Here is a 19,646-nt window from a genome sequence, read left to right as displayed (position 1 = left end):
CATGGACAGAGGAAAAATTAAGAGCAGTTTAAAATGATTTCAGACCCACAACACAAATTGCAAAATCTTAGGCCTTAAATCGACTGAAATATTAACACATTAAGGAGTATATGTGTAGTTTCAGCTCAAAATAGCCCACAGATAATGTTTGCAACTCTCTGAAACTGACCCTTTTTGGCTTCGATCCTAATTGTGGCGTTATGGTGACTGTCGCTTTAAATGCTGAAAGAGGCTAAATTATCATTTGCAGTTGTTTATATGTCAAAACATGTCTTTTTGACTCAAGGTCCATACTGACTCCAAAGGCAGATACTGATACGATCAGGGCCTGGTCTGTGGATTTTACGATGTGGTCACATGTTGATTGGTCTCAGTATTTGGGCTTTAGTCACATGATCAAGAAAGATACAAAAATAGGTGGTAAACCTGGGCTCTTTTCTGTCTCTGCACTTTCCTGCTCTGCTCCTCTCCTCCTTTGGAGTCTTCTCTGACTCTACTTAAATCAGGCTAACTTCTGGGCCAGCTCTCTTTGTCTCCCTCTCTCCCTCCCCCTGTGTCTCTTCAACTTCTGGTAACTTTATTTTAAATTAAGCTGGGTACAATTATTATCATGTTTTCTTCATTTAATATTTTAACATTTTATACAGTTATTTGTACTTAATTCAGTTAAATAAATCATTTCATTATCAAGTATTTGTGAATTACTTCTGATTTAACATCAACATTTAATTGTTCCATATTGCAATAAAATCCCATAATACCAACACTCTCCCACATTTTAAATTATTAATCCTGCCCTTATTTCCATTTTTGGTATAAGATTGCAGAAGAATGGTTTGACTAGAAATGTAGTTTTTTACCATCAATACTAATAATTTAGTCATTCGGCAAATCTAGCGCGAACCGCTGCGGTTTAAAACCCAATCCTACAATGCAAATGAGACTGTGCTCTTTACAGAAAAGGGTGGAGCTATAACAGGGTATATGCAGGAACTTTAAAGGTAATTTTAACACCTTTTTAAGACTTTTAAGAAGAGAATATTTTAAGTCCTCATCGCCACTTCAAGTTCTAATCAGTATCAAACCTTAAACTTCATAAATAGATGTAGTCAAATCAATGGAGTAAAACAATGCAACAGAACTCGGATCGTGGTTGTTTTCAGCCAGTTTAAACTCGTCATTCTCCAACCAGGAGTATGCAAACGTACATTTTCCCATCGGTTTCGCTCTTTGTGGAGAGCATCACATCACCTTCCCACGTTTGTCAAAAATTATGTGACATCACCTGGATGGAGGAGCTTGCTGGATGCACTCCTGCCCAAACCAATTGTGTGGATCGAGCACGCTGTTAATACTAGGAGGAAAATAAATATATTTATGCTTTTTTTTTTGGAGTCAAACACTTAGAATGCTTGAACAACGTTTAAGACCTCATAAAATGTGATTAAGACTTTAAAACTTAAAGGGTCTTAATTTTATCAATTGATTTATCGACTTTTAACACTTTAAAATCCCGTGGACACCCTGTATAAGTGCTGGTCAGGTGTGCATGATGCTTCTGTCAATGTCGCAGTTCATCCAAAACTCCACATCTATAATCCTCTTAGTCTATGCTGACATTATCTTCAGCAGCTCAAATGCTCTAATGGCTAATGGACAGACGGCTGCTTCTCACTCAGGGCTGCTGTTTATGCTAATGAGGGAGAGATGTGGACTAGTGGGCGGGGCTTTCCCCCTCTTATGACATCATATAAAGTGAGAATGTCGATCAAAGCATTTCTGCAGACTGTTTAAGCCTGCTTATAAAAGACTATTAGAGGCTGAATATATACACAATCACACACAATGGTGCTTAAACATCTTATAAAAGTGTTTCTTGAATAACAGCTCCCCTTAAGGATGTTTTATAAACACATCAGCAAATGAAGAGTCAGATACTACATTAATTTTCCATTTTTATTATTTTCTCTTTAAACGTAGATGGATCCACTTGATTCAGCCGTGTGTATGTTTGTGTTGTGTGTGTGTTTGAGTGTTTAAGGGTGTGTTTGTGCCCTGTACAGTCCAGTGCCCTATTAAGGGGCCTGTCGTGAGGAATGAGACACAGGAATGGAGGAAACAGGAAGCGTTTATAACTTGTCCAGGAAGTTGTCGAGTGCTGGGATTCCCTCCTTCAGGCCCTTGCGTTTGCGAGTGTCAGCCACGATCTGGCAGGGTTTGGAGGTCACGTCTTTGGGGTCTCCGGGCAGGATCTGCCAGTGGTCAAACACACACTGAGGGAAGGCCTGACCGCCGGTGTTGGAGCGCAGATCTGCTGTGAAACCTGAACACACATACGAAGCAGATTTAGAACACATGTAATAATAAAACTGAGCATAGGGCTGGGCCAGAATGATCAGATTTCAATTAAAATCATCTCACATCTTATTATACACAAGTCGCAATATAATATCTTCACTCAAAAATAAACTATTTGCATATGTTTAATTAACGACTTATTTCAAATTAATAGAAGGTCACTTGTTTATTTTTACCATGACAAGGAAATTCACTATATTTTTATTTACATTATGGATTCTGGAGTCTTATTTCTGGCAAATATATACAAAAAGCAGGTTTATAACATTCAATGATGAAACAGCATAGGGATGGGCCAAAATAGATTACAATACAAGTCACCTCATAGCTTATATTAAATATAATAATAAAAAAAGTATATTATATAAAAAATAAAATAAAAATATATGTATACAAAATAAATAAATATTAAAAAAGTTGTTCAAGCTACTTATTTTTTTTTTTTTAATTTAGAATTCAATTTATTTGTTTAACTTAAGATCCTATAATATTTTCTATTATGGGTTTGAGTTTTTTTTTTTTTTTACATTTGATGAAAAGGATCATATAGATGGGCCAAAATATATTACATCTCGTATCTTGTATATAAAAACAAAAATCACAATTAAAAAAATAAAATAAAAATTGCAGCTACTAATTAAAATTCATTAGTTTAACATGGCAAAACTCCATAATGAAAATATTGTGGATTTGCCTTTTTCTTTCCGGTTTCCTTCACTTCTTTAATTAGTGAAGTTTTTTCCCCTGGCCACCATCACCACCAGCTTGCTTGGATCAGAACTTGTGGAGCTACGCTTCAGTCTATTTGATCTACAGTGTCTGAACTTTCAGCAGTGAAACTCTAAACCACACTGAACTAAACTTAACTTTAATTCTGAAGACGGGACTTCACTAGAACACTGTTAAGCTGCTTTGACACAATCTACATTTGTGGAAAGAGCTATATAAATAAACACGAATTGATTTTCCTGCAAAAAAAAAAAAAAAAAAAAAAAAAAAAAAAAAAAGCTAGAATCGCCAAGTTCAATATTTTCCTCCCCTATAAATGTTCTCTTCAATTGGCTACAGAAGCTAGCATTAGTTATTGGAAATTGTTTATATAAAAAAAAAATGCATTTCTTAAAATGGCGTTGAAAGCTAAACAGCACTTAAAATATTGATGTTTGCCATTTGTTCAAACGGCACCAAACTGAGGTGAAACACCACAAATTCTTGATGCATGTAAAATGCTGCAAATTAATTTGGTTTTACGGATTATGGAGACTTGTATCTTATATTTGGGGGGGGAACCCTGCTAAAAAGGTCAACATTTTCCTCAATTTTCAGTTGGCTACAGATCAAACTGTCTTCAGCTAATTGAAATGTAGTACTTCGCTATTTTAGTTTGTCAACTTTGCTCTGAGCTGTAACTGTTTATTAATACTTTATTTTTCTTTTACATTTAGACAAGCAGCAAATAAACATGTAAAAGTCAGGATAAAATGTACATTAAAAGGTTTATTCGGTTGATAACCCTGCTCGGTCTCACTACAGCCACTGATAATACTGCCCTGCTTTACTCTGTGATAACCACCGCCTGGATCTACTTTATCCCTTACTTCACCATTGCTAGTATGTTTTACTACTTGGTTATTGGTTGAAAGTTCATCCCCCCTCAATGAACATCTGCAGCTATAAAAGACTTGACCATGAGTCAGAAGACCTTTTGTTCCAGCAAACAATGTAACGCGGTGCTTGTTAAAAACAAACCGTTACGGTTTCGGCTGATTCTGCAGTCTGAAGTGAACGTGATGAGAAGGCAGGACTGAACACTAACATAGAAAAGATGAAGCTCTATTGTGTCATATCTATTCTTACTGTTGAACGGCAAGCAAACCGAAGTGGCTGACTCGAAGGGCTTTCAAATGCACTACAAAGCATTTTTTCGGGAGTTTAAACATCTAATAGACGCCCAAACAGACATCTTTGCTAAATCCAAGCTGTCAGTGAAGATCTATAATAGATTAAATGAATGATAGAGCATAACATGAAACAGACAGTCCATACGATGGATCTCATATTGCACAGCACTACGTCTAACAAGAGTCCAAATATAGACTAGTCAAATAGACTGGAATTAATGACTGCACATGTGAAGTGTGGCTAATCTGTCTTTTTTCAGATGCAGTGTAATATCGCACTGCTGCAGTCGTAGTACAGCAGAAAAGTTCCTTGATCATATTGAAATAAGAGTTAGGAACTAGACTCATTCTGGTATAATAGGTTTAGTATATCGCTTTACACAATCATGATATTACTACACTAGTTAAAATCTGAAAAATTTACGTTGTGAATACGTTGAACAGTATATAAATGGTTAACCTGCAGTTATACAGTATATAGGGTCCATCCAAAAAGGGTGATGTCTGTGCAACAAGCTTAAATTGTCCAAGTTTATTGATTAATCTAATGCCATATGAGTAGCATTGGCTATAATCATGGCAACACTTAATAAAATATTCAATATCTATTTTACAATTATAAGTTTCTATCATTTATAGTGCAAAAAGCAAAACAAACAATGTGATAAGTTCATAAGTTGCTTCAGTTTGATCGACAATTCCTCCAGAAGACCAATTGTTCAACTCTCAGGAATCAGACATGACTTGATCAGTTTGATTGTTCAATCAGTTGAATACTCACCGAAAGACTCGTTGACAGGCAGGTAAGCCTTTACGACAAACATAGGTGTTCCCATGACTTGAGACTCCTCAAACACGTGTCCTCGTTTCCTGTTCAGCACACCGTAGATGCCACCGACAACCTGTTCTGGGCACTGAGGACACAAGAGAAACACTGGTGAGAAACTGATCCTTTAATGCTTTATAACAAAAGCTGATGACTTAATTCTTAACTGCTGAAGCTTTCATTTCAAATTCACAACGTACATTTTCCAATTTAGTGCAGCCCTAATGTTGATGATATATTTATTGAATATTGGCATGTCTGAATAAGGCAGCGTCTCACCTGGATCTCCACAAGGTAAATGGGCTCCATGAGTCTGGGCTCGGCTGTGAGCTGGCAGGCGTACAGCACTCTGCGGGCTGTGGGAATGATCTGACCGCCTCCACGATGGATGGCGTCCGTGTGCAGAGTCACATCGTGAATGTCAAAACGAACGGCACGCATGTTCTCCTCACACAGAGCTCCCTGAGGACAGACATGACACAGTCACTCACAAATACACAGATAATACTTTATTCTACAAGCAATATTGAAGACACTAAAATAAAAGTGTATGAATTGAAAAATATATATTTTTAAAAGTTAAAAATTGAAATGCGCATGTATTGAAATATTTTTTATTTAAATGGGAAGAAAAATAAATTTAAGGCCAATAATTTAAAGAATTAATAAAATTTAAGTGACAAAATAAAAATGAACAAATTACAAAAAGATAACTTAACCTCTTAAAGTGTTATTTTGGGCTTTCCGTCTGGATTTTACCTTCCCAAATCCCCATGCACAAGTGTAAAGGCAAAAAGTTTGGCATCGTTCATATATAAAAAAAAAACCTTTGAATCGATAAAACACGGTCGAAAGGGATTAAAACAGTTGTATATGTTGTGATGTGTGAATTTTCCTTTTTTTTTTTACTCAAATTTGAGAAAAAGTGTATCTTTTAGGTTCTGTGTGGTCTAGGTTGCTGATATTAATTTTGGTGGGTTCTGCACATGTCAGTAAACATAGAGGGAAGAAAGAGGAAGGAGAGAAAAAAATAAATAAATAAAAAGATGTTTCAAATCAATGCAAAAGTTATTCTATTCCAACTGATGAGAAAACAGAACCACTTATGGGGGTGTTGGACCGGTAATTTAAAAGAATGCAAAAAAGTAAATGCAGTCACTGACCCAGTACCGCATACACAGAGCTTAAACTAATGTATAAGCTGTGCATGCACTAGACAACTAAAATGAAGTTAATACATCTCATGAGACACACGCAAAAAAATAAAATGTACTATTAATAACAGTAATAAAAAAAAAAAAAATTATATATATATATATATATATATATATATATATATATATATATATATATATATATATATATATATATATATATATATATATATATATATATATATATATATATATATAAATAAATAAACTGTGACAATTAAATCAAAGGAATAAGTAAAATTTAAGTGACAAATTAAATTAAACTAAGACAACTTAATATACCATATATGGCACTAAACTACTGAAATTAAGTTACTACATCTCATGATGCTAAAAATAATTAATTTATTTGGAAAAACAAAACTATTGAAAAAATTAAAATAAAAACAGTCAAGTTAATATTACTCTTAGCCAGAGGTTCCCAAACCTTTCAGCTCACGACGCCCAAAATAATTCCAGGCTTTTATTTTTAATGCATGTGAGCTGTTAAGGGTTCAAGTTGAACATTGTGCTGTAAAATCAATCTGCTGCAACCAACACTATTGCAGTGTCATTAATCTAGCGTAATAACCCCAGGGGTCGCAATCCAAATGGGGGAAAGAAAAATAAATAAATAAATAAAATAGGGCTGATGGCTTTTTATTTAACTAATAAATACCCTTTTTATCTTCTGCAGGTTATGGATGAAATATGGTAATTATAATAAATATATATAATAAATATAATAAGTAAATATAATAATAATAACAATAATAATAATTAATAAATAAAAATCACCACCTAGCAACCCCCCCCCCTTCAATTGACTAAACTGATGTCAGTGCCGGTCTCAGATATATGTGGTAGTGTTTATCCATCCTGTCAGATCAGAGTGGTGCATGATTTCTCCTCATAGACCAGCAGGACATCAGTCAGCCAAAATAGCAAATAAAAACTCAAATCTCCTCACTTCTTTTGTGGCCCACTGGAATCCAGCCACAACGCTGTCCTTGATCTCATTCAGGTACTGCACTCCTTTGGTCACGTCCACCAGCATATTGGGGCCAGTGCCGTCAGGGCCGAAGCACCAGATCTTTCGGGCCTCAGTGACCTCCCACTCGTATTTGTCGGCCAAGTATCGAGCGCGGGTCTTCAGCTCCTGTCGGGATGAGACGTCGCCTTTATCGATGTCCTCAGCGAGACCATCTGGGAACGGCCGGGCCTTCATGTACAGACGGTTGTGCTTATTGGGGGATTTGGACAAACACATCTGGTCGGATTCTGCGCTGACCGTCTCCCTGTAGGACACAACTGGGTCTGATTTCTGCAGGAAGAGGAGAGACGATAAAAGTGAATATTGGTCAAACCTCTTCTGTACTGGTCTCTAAAATATGGCTCCTGAAGCACAAACCTTAAGTGGAATGCAGGCATGGTCCTCCTCCAGATCTTTAAGGCAGATTTCCAGGTGGAGTTCTCCAGCGCCGGCGATGATGTGTTCTCCAGACTCCTCAATGATGCACTGCACCATAGGGTCGGATTTGGCCAGACGCTTCAGTCCCTCTACCAGTTTGGGCAGGTCAGCAGGGTTTTTGGCCTCCACAGCGACTCTGACCACAGGGCTGACGCTGAACTTCATCACACGCATGTTGTGGGCCTGATCGAAGGTGGTGATGGTCCCGGTCTTCACCAAAAACTGGTCCACGCCAACCAATCCTACGATGTTTCCGCAGGGAACGTCTTCAATGGGCTCCACATAACGTCCCATCATCAGAATGGTCCTGGAAGAGAGACAAGCATGCAGGGTCAGAAAGGAGGCATGCAACCTTAAGCAAATTTGTAAATACCCATTAATTGACAGTCTATAATAACAGTTGATGGTCATTTTAAGTCTATGCGTGCAAGTTAATCTACTTAATGACTAGGCATTAAAATAGGATTCCTAAATATTTAGTTTCTTTTAAACTGCTATTGCCAAAAACGGTCTAAACACTTGTACAATCCTTCATCCTATTATCATCTGTAGAAAGAATTGTCTGCAGGTTCATTATTTATATTTAAATGTTAGAATGTAATAAGCTCTGCATATCTTTAACTCTGATATTAGTGATGTACAGATAACTCTAGCTTTTTGCATGTACATATCTGTGGAGAGTTTCACCACTCAGTGTGGGAAAGCAACATTCTCCTACAAACATGCATGTTGGAAAGTTTGTCTGTTTAACTTTGGGAAGAGACAGCTCAGTGAGGACCGAACACGATGCTACTTCAATTATAAGAACTGTATAGAGTTTCTTCTGTTGAACAAAAGATATACTGAAAAATGTTAGGAAAAATAAAAGCACACCCATTGACTTCTATAGTATTTTGGCTGCAAACTTCCTTAGAATCTTTCGTGTTCAACAAGATTCATAAGCTTTGACCCACAAAAGTAAATGAGGAGATTTATTTTTGGATTAAGTACACCTTGATTTACAATTTTTTTTTTTATTAAATTGGTAAATTCAGTTAAATTAATTTCAATGATTAGTTTTAAAATGAGCCAAGTCCTTTTCACTAATAAATCACTAAATCAAAAGGAAGATATAAAAGATAAGCCATGTTGCTCTAAGATTAAAAGCTCGGCTTTTGCTAGTCTAAAGAGAATCCTCCCAATATTAAACGATTGGTAAACAGTTTTATAAAAAAACAAAATAAAAAAAAGAAAAGAAAGGAAAAACCACAATCTTGCAGCTCATATTCAGGACTTGGTATAGTAACTTTGATTATTTGGCACAACACTGTTATGGCATTATAAAACCCATGTAACGAGAACTGTGAACGATTGCTAAACGTTAGAATTCTGATGTTGAAATGCATGGTCTTTTTCATTCCTTTAAACCTGGTTTTAAAACCTAAATCTGTTTTTATTGGTTCAAGATTTTATACTCCTTTCTTTAATTCCCCTTTATTTCACTTTGAATTACCACTGTGAATGTAATGTGCTATATAAATAAACTCGCCTTGTATTGCTATGTAGAGAACTGAATTGTGGACTTCAATTGTTAAACAGGTTTCAATCAATTCAGTGCCCAGTTTTTGCTTTACCTGACAAATTCTGAGCAGAGAATATTTAGTTAACTTATTTACTTGGGTGTTTAATCATTCAGAGCTGCCTTGAGTGGTTAATACATTTTTAAACATTTAACATCCCCTTTACATGCATGTAAAATCTAGTTATTAAATTTGATGGTTTTGCCAACTTACAGATTAACTCTGGTATTAAAACACTAAAGATGTGCAAGGAAAGCTGCATCACCTCTGAATTGGCTTCAGATAAAGGTCCTCTTTCTTTCCAGGGGTGTAGTTTGGTCCCATGATTCGCACTTTCAGACCAGTGGATACGACACCGGAGAACACACGGCCGAAAGCGTAGAAACGACCCTTATCAGTGGTCGGCACCATTTTTGAGATGTACATCATTAGAGGTCCTTTCGGGTCACAGTTCTTGATACCTGGTAAAAATCACAAAAATCAATACAAGGTAACACCCTGTTTTAGCAGTCTTTCTGATGGTTTCAAAATCAAATTTAAGACTTCATTAAATTAAAGCCCTAGATCACAACGCTGGTTTCATTTATAGTTGTAATACAGCAGTATATTCAAACTAGCAAAAGAAAGTACCAAAATAAACACCCAAAACAAACATTATTATAAATACAAAAAACTGAAGAGATATTGGAGCATTTTCTAGACTTATTAGGCTTGAACTCTACAAAAGGTGCACATCCAAAAATGGCACCATGATGTGGGTGATTGTTCATGTTGAGTGTTCTACATATATTGTGAGAAGATGTGCATTTATACAGCAAAGGACAATGAAAATTAAATAAAATTAATTTGCAAAAGTCACATCAATGATATGCAATGTTAAGTCTGGATTACAGCTGCCTTTAAGACTGTGAAAACGCTGAAAAATTAAGGAGAAAATGCCGTACCCATGGCAGCCTCATCATCTCCAGGTCCTTCATAGAGCAGCTCGCAGCGGTACTTCTGTGCGGTGACGGGTGAGGGCAGGTGGATGGTGATCATCTGCAGCAGAGCCTCTCCGGCAGGCAGCCAGCGGCGCATCACTGCCTTCAGCAGGGGTTTGCCCTCTTTATCCTTATCCTCTGTGTCCAGCTTGATGTCCAGCTTCTCGATCAGTTTGGCGGTTTCCTCTTTCTTGAAGTTCATGATGGCATCGAACACCTGGAGAACGAAGACGTGAGGTTTGATCACTTGTGCATTTAAAACCTTTTCAATGGTGTTTGAGAGGCTTTTGTTTGAAATCAAACGCGTACCTTAAAGATGGGGTCCAGGATGAGCTGGGCGAAGGTACGGGGCAGTTTCTTTCCATCAGGGCCATTGGCGGACTTGCTGAATTTACCGGTGGCTGGGTCAAAATACCTGAAGAGCAGCAGACAATGAGTAACTAAGTACACTTAATGACCCATTCTTATTCTCAAATCTTTTGAAGTGATAGTTCACCTAATAAAACATTTAGAATTCTGCCATTTACTCACTTCTCCTTAATTTTGTGGTAGATATACTTTTTTTTGGGGGGTGAACCATCACTTTGAGCACAATTTTAGACACTGATATTCAGGCGTTGATGAATCAAAACATTAAAATGCAATACTGAAGACTACAGCAGTGACAGTGAAACATTTAGCTTTGAGTTACAGTAAAACCTCATATTGATTACAGAATTTAAAGAGCTTTGAGCAATATTTTACAGAAAATTAATGCCAAAAATGTACATTTAGATCTAGCAGTGCATTAAGCAAAAGATGCACAAGGTTTTCCTGCACTTTTATAGCCCTAACTTAAGCATCATAGTGTCTCTCACCTGTCACCCCAGAGTTTCTTCATCATGTCCTCCACTTTCTTGCAGCGGTCAGCTGGGCTCAGCTGGGCTTCACCTTTAGAAGCAAACTTGGCCACGTACATCTCAGCAAACTGCTTCAGGGTGAAGGCCCAACCGTGCAGACCAGATCCGAAACCCACAGTTCCAATCACTGGATCGATCTGAGAGAAAACAGCACAAATTGTTAATTAACCGGCTCTAACATAATTGAACTATTAACTCTGGAAATAATGATAGCTCTGTAGGTCTCAGATATTGTGGTTGGTTTATCCATCATGACATCAGAGTGGTGCATGATTTCTCCTCACAGACCACTATACACTATTACAGAGCAGGTCTTATGGAATTTGTGTGTCCTATAACATTTTAAAAAGGCATGCATATTTATATATTTATTTTTTTAAATTGAGATGCACCTCTTTTGCATATTTTCATCTTTTAGATGTTGCCAAGCATCTTATGTTAAATTATAACATAGGAACTGAATTATGGTACACCATTTTCTCACTGTTAACTCAAAGTCTGGAACTATATACATTTTACATTTATTTTATGCCATGATTACGGTAGGAAAGGGGTAAATCACTGCTTTCAATTGTAAACAAACTCGAATAAATAAAATAGATAAATAAATGCATTCAAAGTCAAAACTGCAATTCTCAAAATATGCATTTATTGATTTATAGAATAAATTCAGGGTCCCTCCCTCCCTTAAGCAATCTCCGCACTGATTGGTCAGCTGGTGGAGTCAGTTTTGATGGGTCTTTCTGCATTTATGCACCTGGGGCCAATTGCACCAGCAGTACACAAGTTAAAATGTAGACTAGTTTTGACTTAAAGGGACTCAAAAGTTATAATTTTTGCACTATTAGATATTGTGTTGCACCACTGTATTTAGTTCCAACTAAATATTTACAGCAGCATAGATGGATAGAAATCCAGCAAATGCCTTAAATTCATCATCCTCTTATGTTTTTTTGGGATTAAATTAGGAGACTGCTTGGATTGCAGACCAGCTGCGTTGAAAAAAATTGAAGATATCTTCCAAAAATCCACATAACCTGCTTTTTAACCCCCCCTCCCCCCAAGGAGTGCATGTTCTCACCATGATGTTGCCCATGGGTCCGCCCTCGTCCTCTCCGTAGGTGGAGATGATGACGTTGACATTCTCCACAATGCGCTGGAAAGTCTGGTACAGCTCCTCGGGCTCCAGCTGCAGCTCCAGCAGGGCTCGGTCCATCTTGTTCATCATCAGCACGGGCTTAATGCGCTCGGCGATGGCCTGTCTCAGCACCGTCTCGGTCTGCACACACACACCTGACAGAAATCGCAGCCATTTAAATTGACATGGTCTCTCAAATATGGGTTAATTTTTATTTTATCCTTTGAAAGACTAATCTTGTGTTATATTCTACAAAAGGTGAACAAACTCTGTTTAACCTAATTGCATCACAAATAACAACCCTAGGAGTCAAAATGCAAGAATGGTTTGCTTTAATACATGATAAAAATAAAAGCATCTGCTAAATGGGTTTAAAACCCTGTCACCACTTTCTATAGCTTTTCCATGGTGATAAATTAAAGTTAAATTGCTGGTTTTACAATCATTTTAATCTGAAGCAAACTGTATTTGATTTGACCATGTAAAATATCTATTAAAAAAGGGTAAACAATTATTTCTCATTATTAAAACTAATAAATAGAAGAAATGCACGCTTCATGGATAAAGGATTGATAATAGAAAACCATCAGTGATTATTAAAAGGGATAGTTCACACAAATTAAGTGTACTAACCCTCAAGCGATATTAGGAAGAAAGCTGGAAACTAACCATAGTAAGAAAAATACTGTGGCAATCAGTGGTTACAAGTTTCCAAGAAAAAGGAAACTTATTTAAATGGTCTAAAACAAGTAATGGTGAGTAAATGTCTAAAACTTTTGGGTAAACTAACCCCTAAACTTTATCTTGTGCTTAAACCATTTCAAACTAGCTAAAATAATGTCATTTTAGGTGTATATGGACAAGTAAATTATTTTTGTTGCTTAATTTAAACAAATGCATTTCTTAAGTGAATGATAATGTCAGTCAGAAGAGAAGTTAACGTCCTGCATATCACTGCATTTCAAACACCCCACAAGAACTATAGTTTTTGCAATTTGATGCAAAGATAATGCATGCATGAATACATATAAATGCTCAAGTCTTAATACACATTTAACAATTCAAAATATTAAAAAAACTTAGATTTAAGATGCTGATGACCGTTAAACAAGTAAAAACGGTCTTGTGAAAAGGTTGCAGACGGTTTAAACCATCTGTATGCTACCATTTGTAAAATTGATGAGATGTCTTTCAACAAGCTACATTTCCATCCACCCATTTTTATGTGCATAAATTAAGTTGAAAGACCAAGATGCTCAAATTTGGAAAAATATGCATAAAAACAGGCACATAACTTAGGATAAACGTGTTATATGATAAGAAAAGATGCGCATAAAGTAAACACTTTTACCGCACAAATTCCAGTATGCGCATTAAAAAAAGGTCATGTGACTTGGTTATTAGAGATCATGCGATGATGAAAATGTGTGAGAATGGACAAACCAGCAGGCTGAGCACATGGACCAATACAAAATTTCAGGTTTTACATTAAAACACCTTAACCTTTTTAGTATCAGCTTAATTACATGAATAATTACCTCCAGAATCAAGGGTTTGCGTTTCATGTCTCATGCCTTCACCACACGTTCACTATGTGTCATTTAAGTCATTAATATGGAGTCATTTAATAAATCTAATCCAAGTCATTTAATAAAGAAAAGACTCACGCAGCTTCTTCTAGCACAGCAAACTCAATTTTTACTGTTGATATTTGGCCAGTTAATCAGAAAGTGGCTATTTTGTTCTGACTCGATGGATGGAAATGCTGCTTTATCTGCATGTCTTTTAATTTGCATTTTTGGATGGAAACACAGCTACTGAGGCTTAAAGATTGCATGATATATTACCACAAAAAAAAAAGGCTTACCAGAGACACAATCCACCACAACCAGAGCTCCATCTGTGACACGCAGAGCAGCCGTGACCTCTGAGGAAAAGTCCACGTGGCCAGGGGAGTCGATCAGGTTAATGAGGAAACCAGATCCATCCTTACACTGCTTAATGAAGGCCATGTCATTCTCCGTCAGCTCGTAGAACATGGAGATGGCGCTGTGGAGGCACAACACGGGGAAAATAAACAAACAGCTCTTTGTATGGCAGTATTAGACCCTCAGATTGCCTTTTGTTCCTCAATTGCTCATTTGTGGGAGCTTTGAACACAGTTTGAGTTGGGCAAGTAATTAGGGCTGCACAATGTATAGTTTCAGCATCAATATTGCAATGGGCAAATCTCTGCAATAGTCACATAGCAGGATGTCAAGCAATTAAACGTGGATTTAAACCATTTGGATTACAAGAAATCAAGTTTGCTACTTGGATTATGTATACAATGAAGACCACAGTGTTATACATTTGATTATAGAACTTAATACGGTTAAACCACCAAAAACCATAAAGCACTTCGTTTCTTTTCATCTGTGCTGTAAATTTTATATACATCTCATAATTTACTATAAGCACATGCACAAAAAATCCTTGTTATGAAACCTCATGTTACTGTTCATCCTTACTAGTAACGCAATACAGGATTGCCTTTTCTAAAAGCTACAAAATATAAACTACATGCATTTATTAAGTATAAAAGTTTAATTATTTAGGTTACATTTTTTAAATTGGTTTGACTAAGCAACTAGGCCAACACAATCTGTACGCAGAAACCTGCTAAATTGTTTCAGCCCATCATTCTGCATGTGTAGATTTATACTAATTGGTCATTTGTGGGAGCTATGAACCAAGTTTGAGTTTAGGCTAGTCATGCAACAGGTTACCTTTAAAAAAAAAAAGAAATAAAAAATAAAAAAGCTACAAAACACATTAAACAAAAACATTACATTTTGTTAATTTAGAAGTTTTATTTGGTTTAACTAGTCATAACTAGACCACAAAATCTGCACGCAGAAATCCAGACTTTATTTAGCCCATCAATGTGTATTTATGTAAATTGATTTAGATTTATACTAATTGGTCATTTGTGGGAGCTGTGAACTCTGTTGCCTTTTCTGAAATCTACAAAATATAAGTATTTACATTCATAAAGTATGGCATTTGGTTTAATCATTGCTTGAAGTTCTAATTTAGTTTAAGTACTTTGGTTAATTATTTTGAGAGGATGCCCCTCGGGCAACATCTAAGGTCAATTAGATGTTCGAAAAATTGTTCGAAATTTACCTGTGCTTGAAAAGCAAGTTATATAATAAATTAACCCATCAGAGTAAAAATTAAAAAAAAAAAATATTGAAAATGCAAACAATATTTTATTCAATTACAATGTAAAACTCTGCCTTTTCATTCATACACTATACTAACTAAAAAATGGATCTTTAATGTACACATTAAATAAGTTAACTTTTGCTTCATGTTTTAAGTTGTTACTATGCCCTTACTCAAATTCACAGATTTTACAAACCTCTGCAAAAAAAACCCATACATGCATCCAAGGAACTGGTGAATATCATTAAGTTTGTTTTAATTGCATCTCTTTGAGCGTGCAAACTAAACTGACAACACAATTCCAGTACTTTGACAAAGTCCATAATCCAGCCTCATCCACATTGCTACCACTCCCTACAGGACATCATTTATGGTTATGCATTATCACATTTAATTGCAACTCAAAATGAGGCTTGGGGTTTTAAAGACATGGTTTCTATATTTAGTGATGATAAAAGCTGTTATGATACATTTATAAGCATTTAGATTGATTTAATTGCATTTTAACTACAGGCGTGCCTTAAATACCCTGATATCTCCAAGATACACATTGCATGATTATAGACTTGACACTTCCTTGTATTTCAGGTTGTCATTGGCAAAACGTAGCATTCAGATGTAAAAATTTAACAATTTTAAAAATTGATCCTTGACTAGTTTTGTGGGTAACATTACAAGCTTGTGAGAAAATCTGTAGCAACAACCGTTACACAGGTGTTAAAGACTGTACACAAAATAATAATAATAATAAAAATAATAATAATAATGCATTTTATTTAAGGCGCCTTTCATGACACTCAAGGTCACCGTACAGAACAGCTAGAACAATCAGTTCAAATTAAAACACAATAAAAACAACAAAATACAATACAAACTTTTTTTAAAAATGCAGTCGGGTTAAAGAGAATAAGCTGTTCTAAACTGATGTGTTTTGAGTTTGGATTTAAATCGTGAAAGTCTAAATTACGAAGACAAATAAATGGCACACACCCCTTAAATTATCATTTTAAGCAGATGACCCACCAACAACATCTAAGATTAAATTAAATGGTCCAAATAGTTAGAAATTTATTTTTGTGCCTGAAACCAACAGTTAAATTATATATGTAGCTTATCAATAGTTTACATAACATAAATTACAAACAAAAACAAATGAAATGGTTAAGTATTGGCATTAGTGTTATTGTGTTATGGAGCATCATACGTCAGAATGACTTGCCAGAAGGGAATCTGCATGAAGGCTTTTAAGCCAAAATTAGAAAATTCTCTGATAAATTCATCTCTTCTGTTACAAGCAGTGCTGGAATTCACATTACAAACTGTCCCATTCTCAGTAATCTTACGTGGATTTGATGGTAATGCAGCGCTCCTGCTCGTCTTTGCGTGTGTCAGTGAAGCGGGTCTCTCCGGCGCGGGCGGAAGCAATGATTCCAGCCTTGGACACCAGAGAGTCGGTCAGTGTAGATTTCCCGTGATCCACGTGCGCAATCACAGACATGTTACGGATGTTGGACTTCTTGTCCATGATGGCACGGATCTGGTCGACTGTGAAGTTCACCTGGAAGAGCAGAAAGCAGGGAGACATTTGATTATTATTTGGCCTAATGCAAATTACAGAAGATCTGACAAAACTTTCAGCTCTATAACGAATTCAAATGCTTCATTTATTAAATAAATTCTCTTTACAAATCAGAACACTTAAACATTAATACTGTAGGCTAGACACATGCATCAGTTTTAGTATGCATTTGCTGTCATTGTTACAAATCTTTATACTAAGAACTTTCAACGAGAAGAGATTGATAAGATAGACCTCTTATAATATACAACAGATGATTGTTATTTACTGCCATGTAAGCAAAAACAAAAACTGATAGCATTGGTACATTATCAACTTAATCATTCTATTGTAATATGTTATGAATGAAAAATAAATAGTTAGCAAAAAACTAAATCCATGCTATTTCCACATTTATTGATTGCAAACGTGACCTTGATCTTAGAGGCTGATTTATACTTCTGCGTCAAGCGCATGCATATGCTTCGGCGCAGCTGACGTGCAACTCAAAAAAAAAAAGTGCCGCGTATCGCAAGCTCTGATCAGTCGACTTGGTAGCGCTGACGAGTGTGATGTGGCAGGTATTTACAAGTGTGGAGTCCCATGAAGAAGCTCCGGATGGAGACTGCCGTTTTGGGTTTACCTTGGGATTAGAGTTGTTGCACGTCCACAGATTCCGAATTTGAGCCACTTACACATTAAGCATTCAGAAAAAACACCAGCGAAAGAACTCGACACACAGAAACAGACACCTACTGCCAGCTAGCGCTTCGGAAGTGCATTGCAGAGCAACAGAAACAGCGTGCAGCAGTATAAATGCACGCCTACGTGCAAGGCTTTCGCCGTAGGTCACACCGATCACTTGACGCAGAAGTATAAACCAGGCTTAAGTTGAACAGGTATGTTTATGAAACTAGCCAAAATTAGGTTATTTATGATCGTTCATAAAAGTCATTACATGTAAAGTTCATGCTAAGTAACTCATAAGATCGTAGGCATCTTAATGCATAAATAAAAATACGATTTGTTAATTTTATTTGTCAACAAAAACAAAAGATAGCATAAATACTATATAAATTATTTTTCTATAATCTTAAGGATTAAAAGGCCATTCTTAATTGACTAGAGAACCGAAAATAATAGCACTTATTGACAAAAACCTGTGGACACAACGTTCTCTTTACACATAATAGGTGGTAAATGCAGGTAGTTTGGGGTAATTTCAGGTTTGGAATATAAACTAACAAACTTCCACCTGTGAGAAACTTGAGGGTTTTAAAAACAGAGGATGTGATTAAAAGTGATGGAAGAGTATATATTTTAGTAAATTAAATACCCATGTTTTAATACAGAAGTCAGCATTTCCAAACGTGTAAACTGACATTGACACATTTCACATACATTCAACACACGTCACGTGCTGAAGGTGACTGTCTTACGCACAATCGTGCAATAAATGCGTCAGTGACGGGTTGGGTTTTTTGTCGCATGACAACGGAAAGACTCCAAGTTAAAGCCCTGAATGAAACACGCTTAAATATTCATCATTAGTTGCGCCCTTTACACCGCCTACCGGAAGCAGTTGCGCAAACAAAAGACGGCCATGTGCGTGATGTGGCTCCGCTGATGAACCGCACACGCGGGACCGGGAACGCATGAACACGTGACAGCTGTTCGAACACACCCGACACCTGCTAAACCAGCCGGTAAACCGAGAAAAAGCACACAGACTCACATTAAGTCACGGAAAACACGCATATTAGTGCTGAAACTCGATTATCACTATAATTGGTTACAAAAATAAATCGAATTTAAGATTGAACAGATTTTACACAAGCATGCGATGCTTTCCACAATACGTGGCACGGCGAGCTAACATGCTAACAGGGCCCGGAAACCGGGAGCAAAAAAATTATCACTCAAAATTAAGGGATAATATATCGGTTGTTTTATTTCTCAAAATATAGTATACACAACTCATGCTTGAGTTTGATACAGCGACATTAAATGAAGTAAAAAGAAATAAAAATGAGTCACGCCGCTACACATCGGCTGCCATTTTGTTTTGTGGGAAACAGCTAGCCGGTCTTTTTCCGCACACATCTGGCCGAAAATCCCGTTAATCGTTCAAAATAACTGATCTTAACGCTCAATCTCCTCTCAGAGCGACAGTATTAACGCAGTTGAAATGTGTGATACGCACCATTTTGACAGATGTTCGTGGATTCGCTCAGCACTGATAGGAACAGAGAGCACGCTGCCTTCCGCTGGTGGGGACAGGCAGGGAGAAGGACGCGTCACGCCGCTGCTTGCCTTTATATCAGCACCGGCTTTCCCTCGACGTCATGACGCAAACACGCTCTTTCTCTCGCTTTCTCTGCCAAACACAGCTCCATCTGGCGTTACACAAGAGCAGAAAACACAGAACACAAAGTACAACCTAAAAAAACAACAACATGACCCATGACTGAAATATGGAGGACAAATAGACATTCATTCATTTTCTTTTTACCTTAGTCCCTTTATTAATCAGCCGCCTATTATATATTGTGA

General features: G+C 36.6%; 1 protein-coding gene across 1 annotated transcript; it reads right to left on the bottom strand.

Annotated features, from left to right (window-relative positions):
* Nucleotides 1-1,942: 1,942 nt before the first annotated feature.
* Nucleotides 1,943-19,400, bottom strand: LOC130214616 (elongation factor 2). The gene is made up of 13 exons (XM_056446394.1): nt 19,297-19,400; nt 16,879-17,093; nt 14,193-14,374; nt 12,269-12,480; nt 11,146-11,324; nt 10,598-10,703; nt 10,253-10,505; nt 9,574-9,769; nt 7,690-8,056; nt 7,249-7,602; nt 5,365-5,547; nt 5,041-5,173; nt 1,943-2,323 (listed from the first exon to the last, which is right to left on the bottom strand). The coding sequence occupies exons 1-13, from the start codon at nt 19,297-19,299 to the stop codon at nt 2,130-2,132; spliced, it is 2,577 nt and encodes an 858-aa protein (XP_056302369.1). The 5' UTR covers nt 19,300-19,400; the 3' UTR covers nt 1,943-2,129.
* Nucleotides 19,401-19,646: the final 246 nt, after the last annotated feature.

The sequence above is a fragment of the Danio aesculapii genome, chromosome 2 (assembly GCF_903798145.1).
Source record: "Danio aesculapii chromosome 2, fDanAes4.1, whole genome shotgun sequence".
In the NCBI taxonomy this organism is placed as follows: Eukaryota; Metazoa; Chordata; class Actinopteri; order Cypriniformes; family Danionidae; genus Danio; species Danio aesculapii.
The sequence above is the reverse complement of the archived record's forward strand: the minus strand, read 5'-3'. Positions and strand labels throughout refer to the sequence as shown.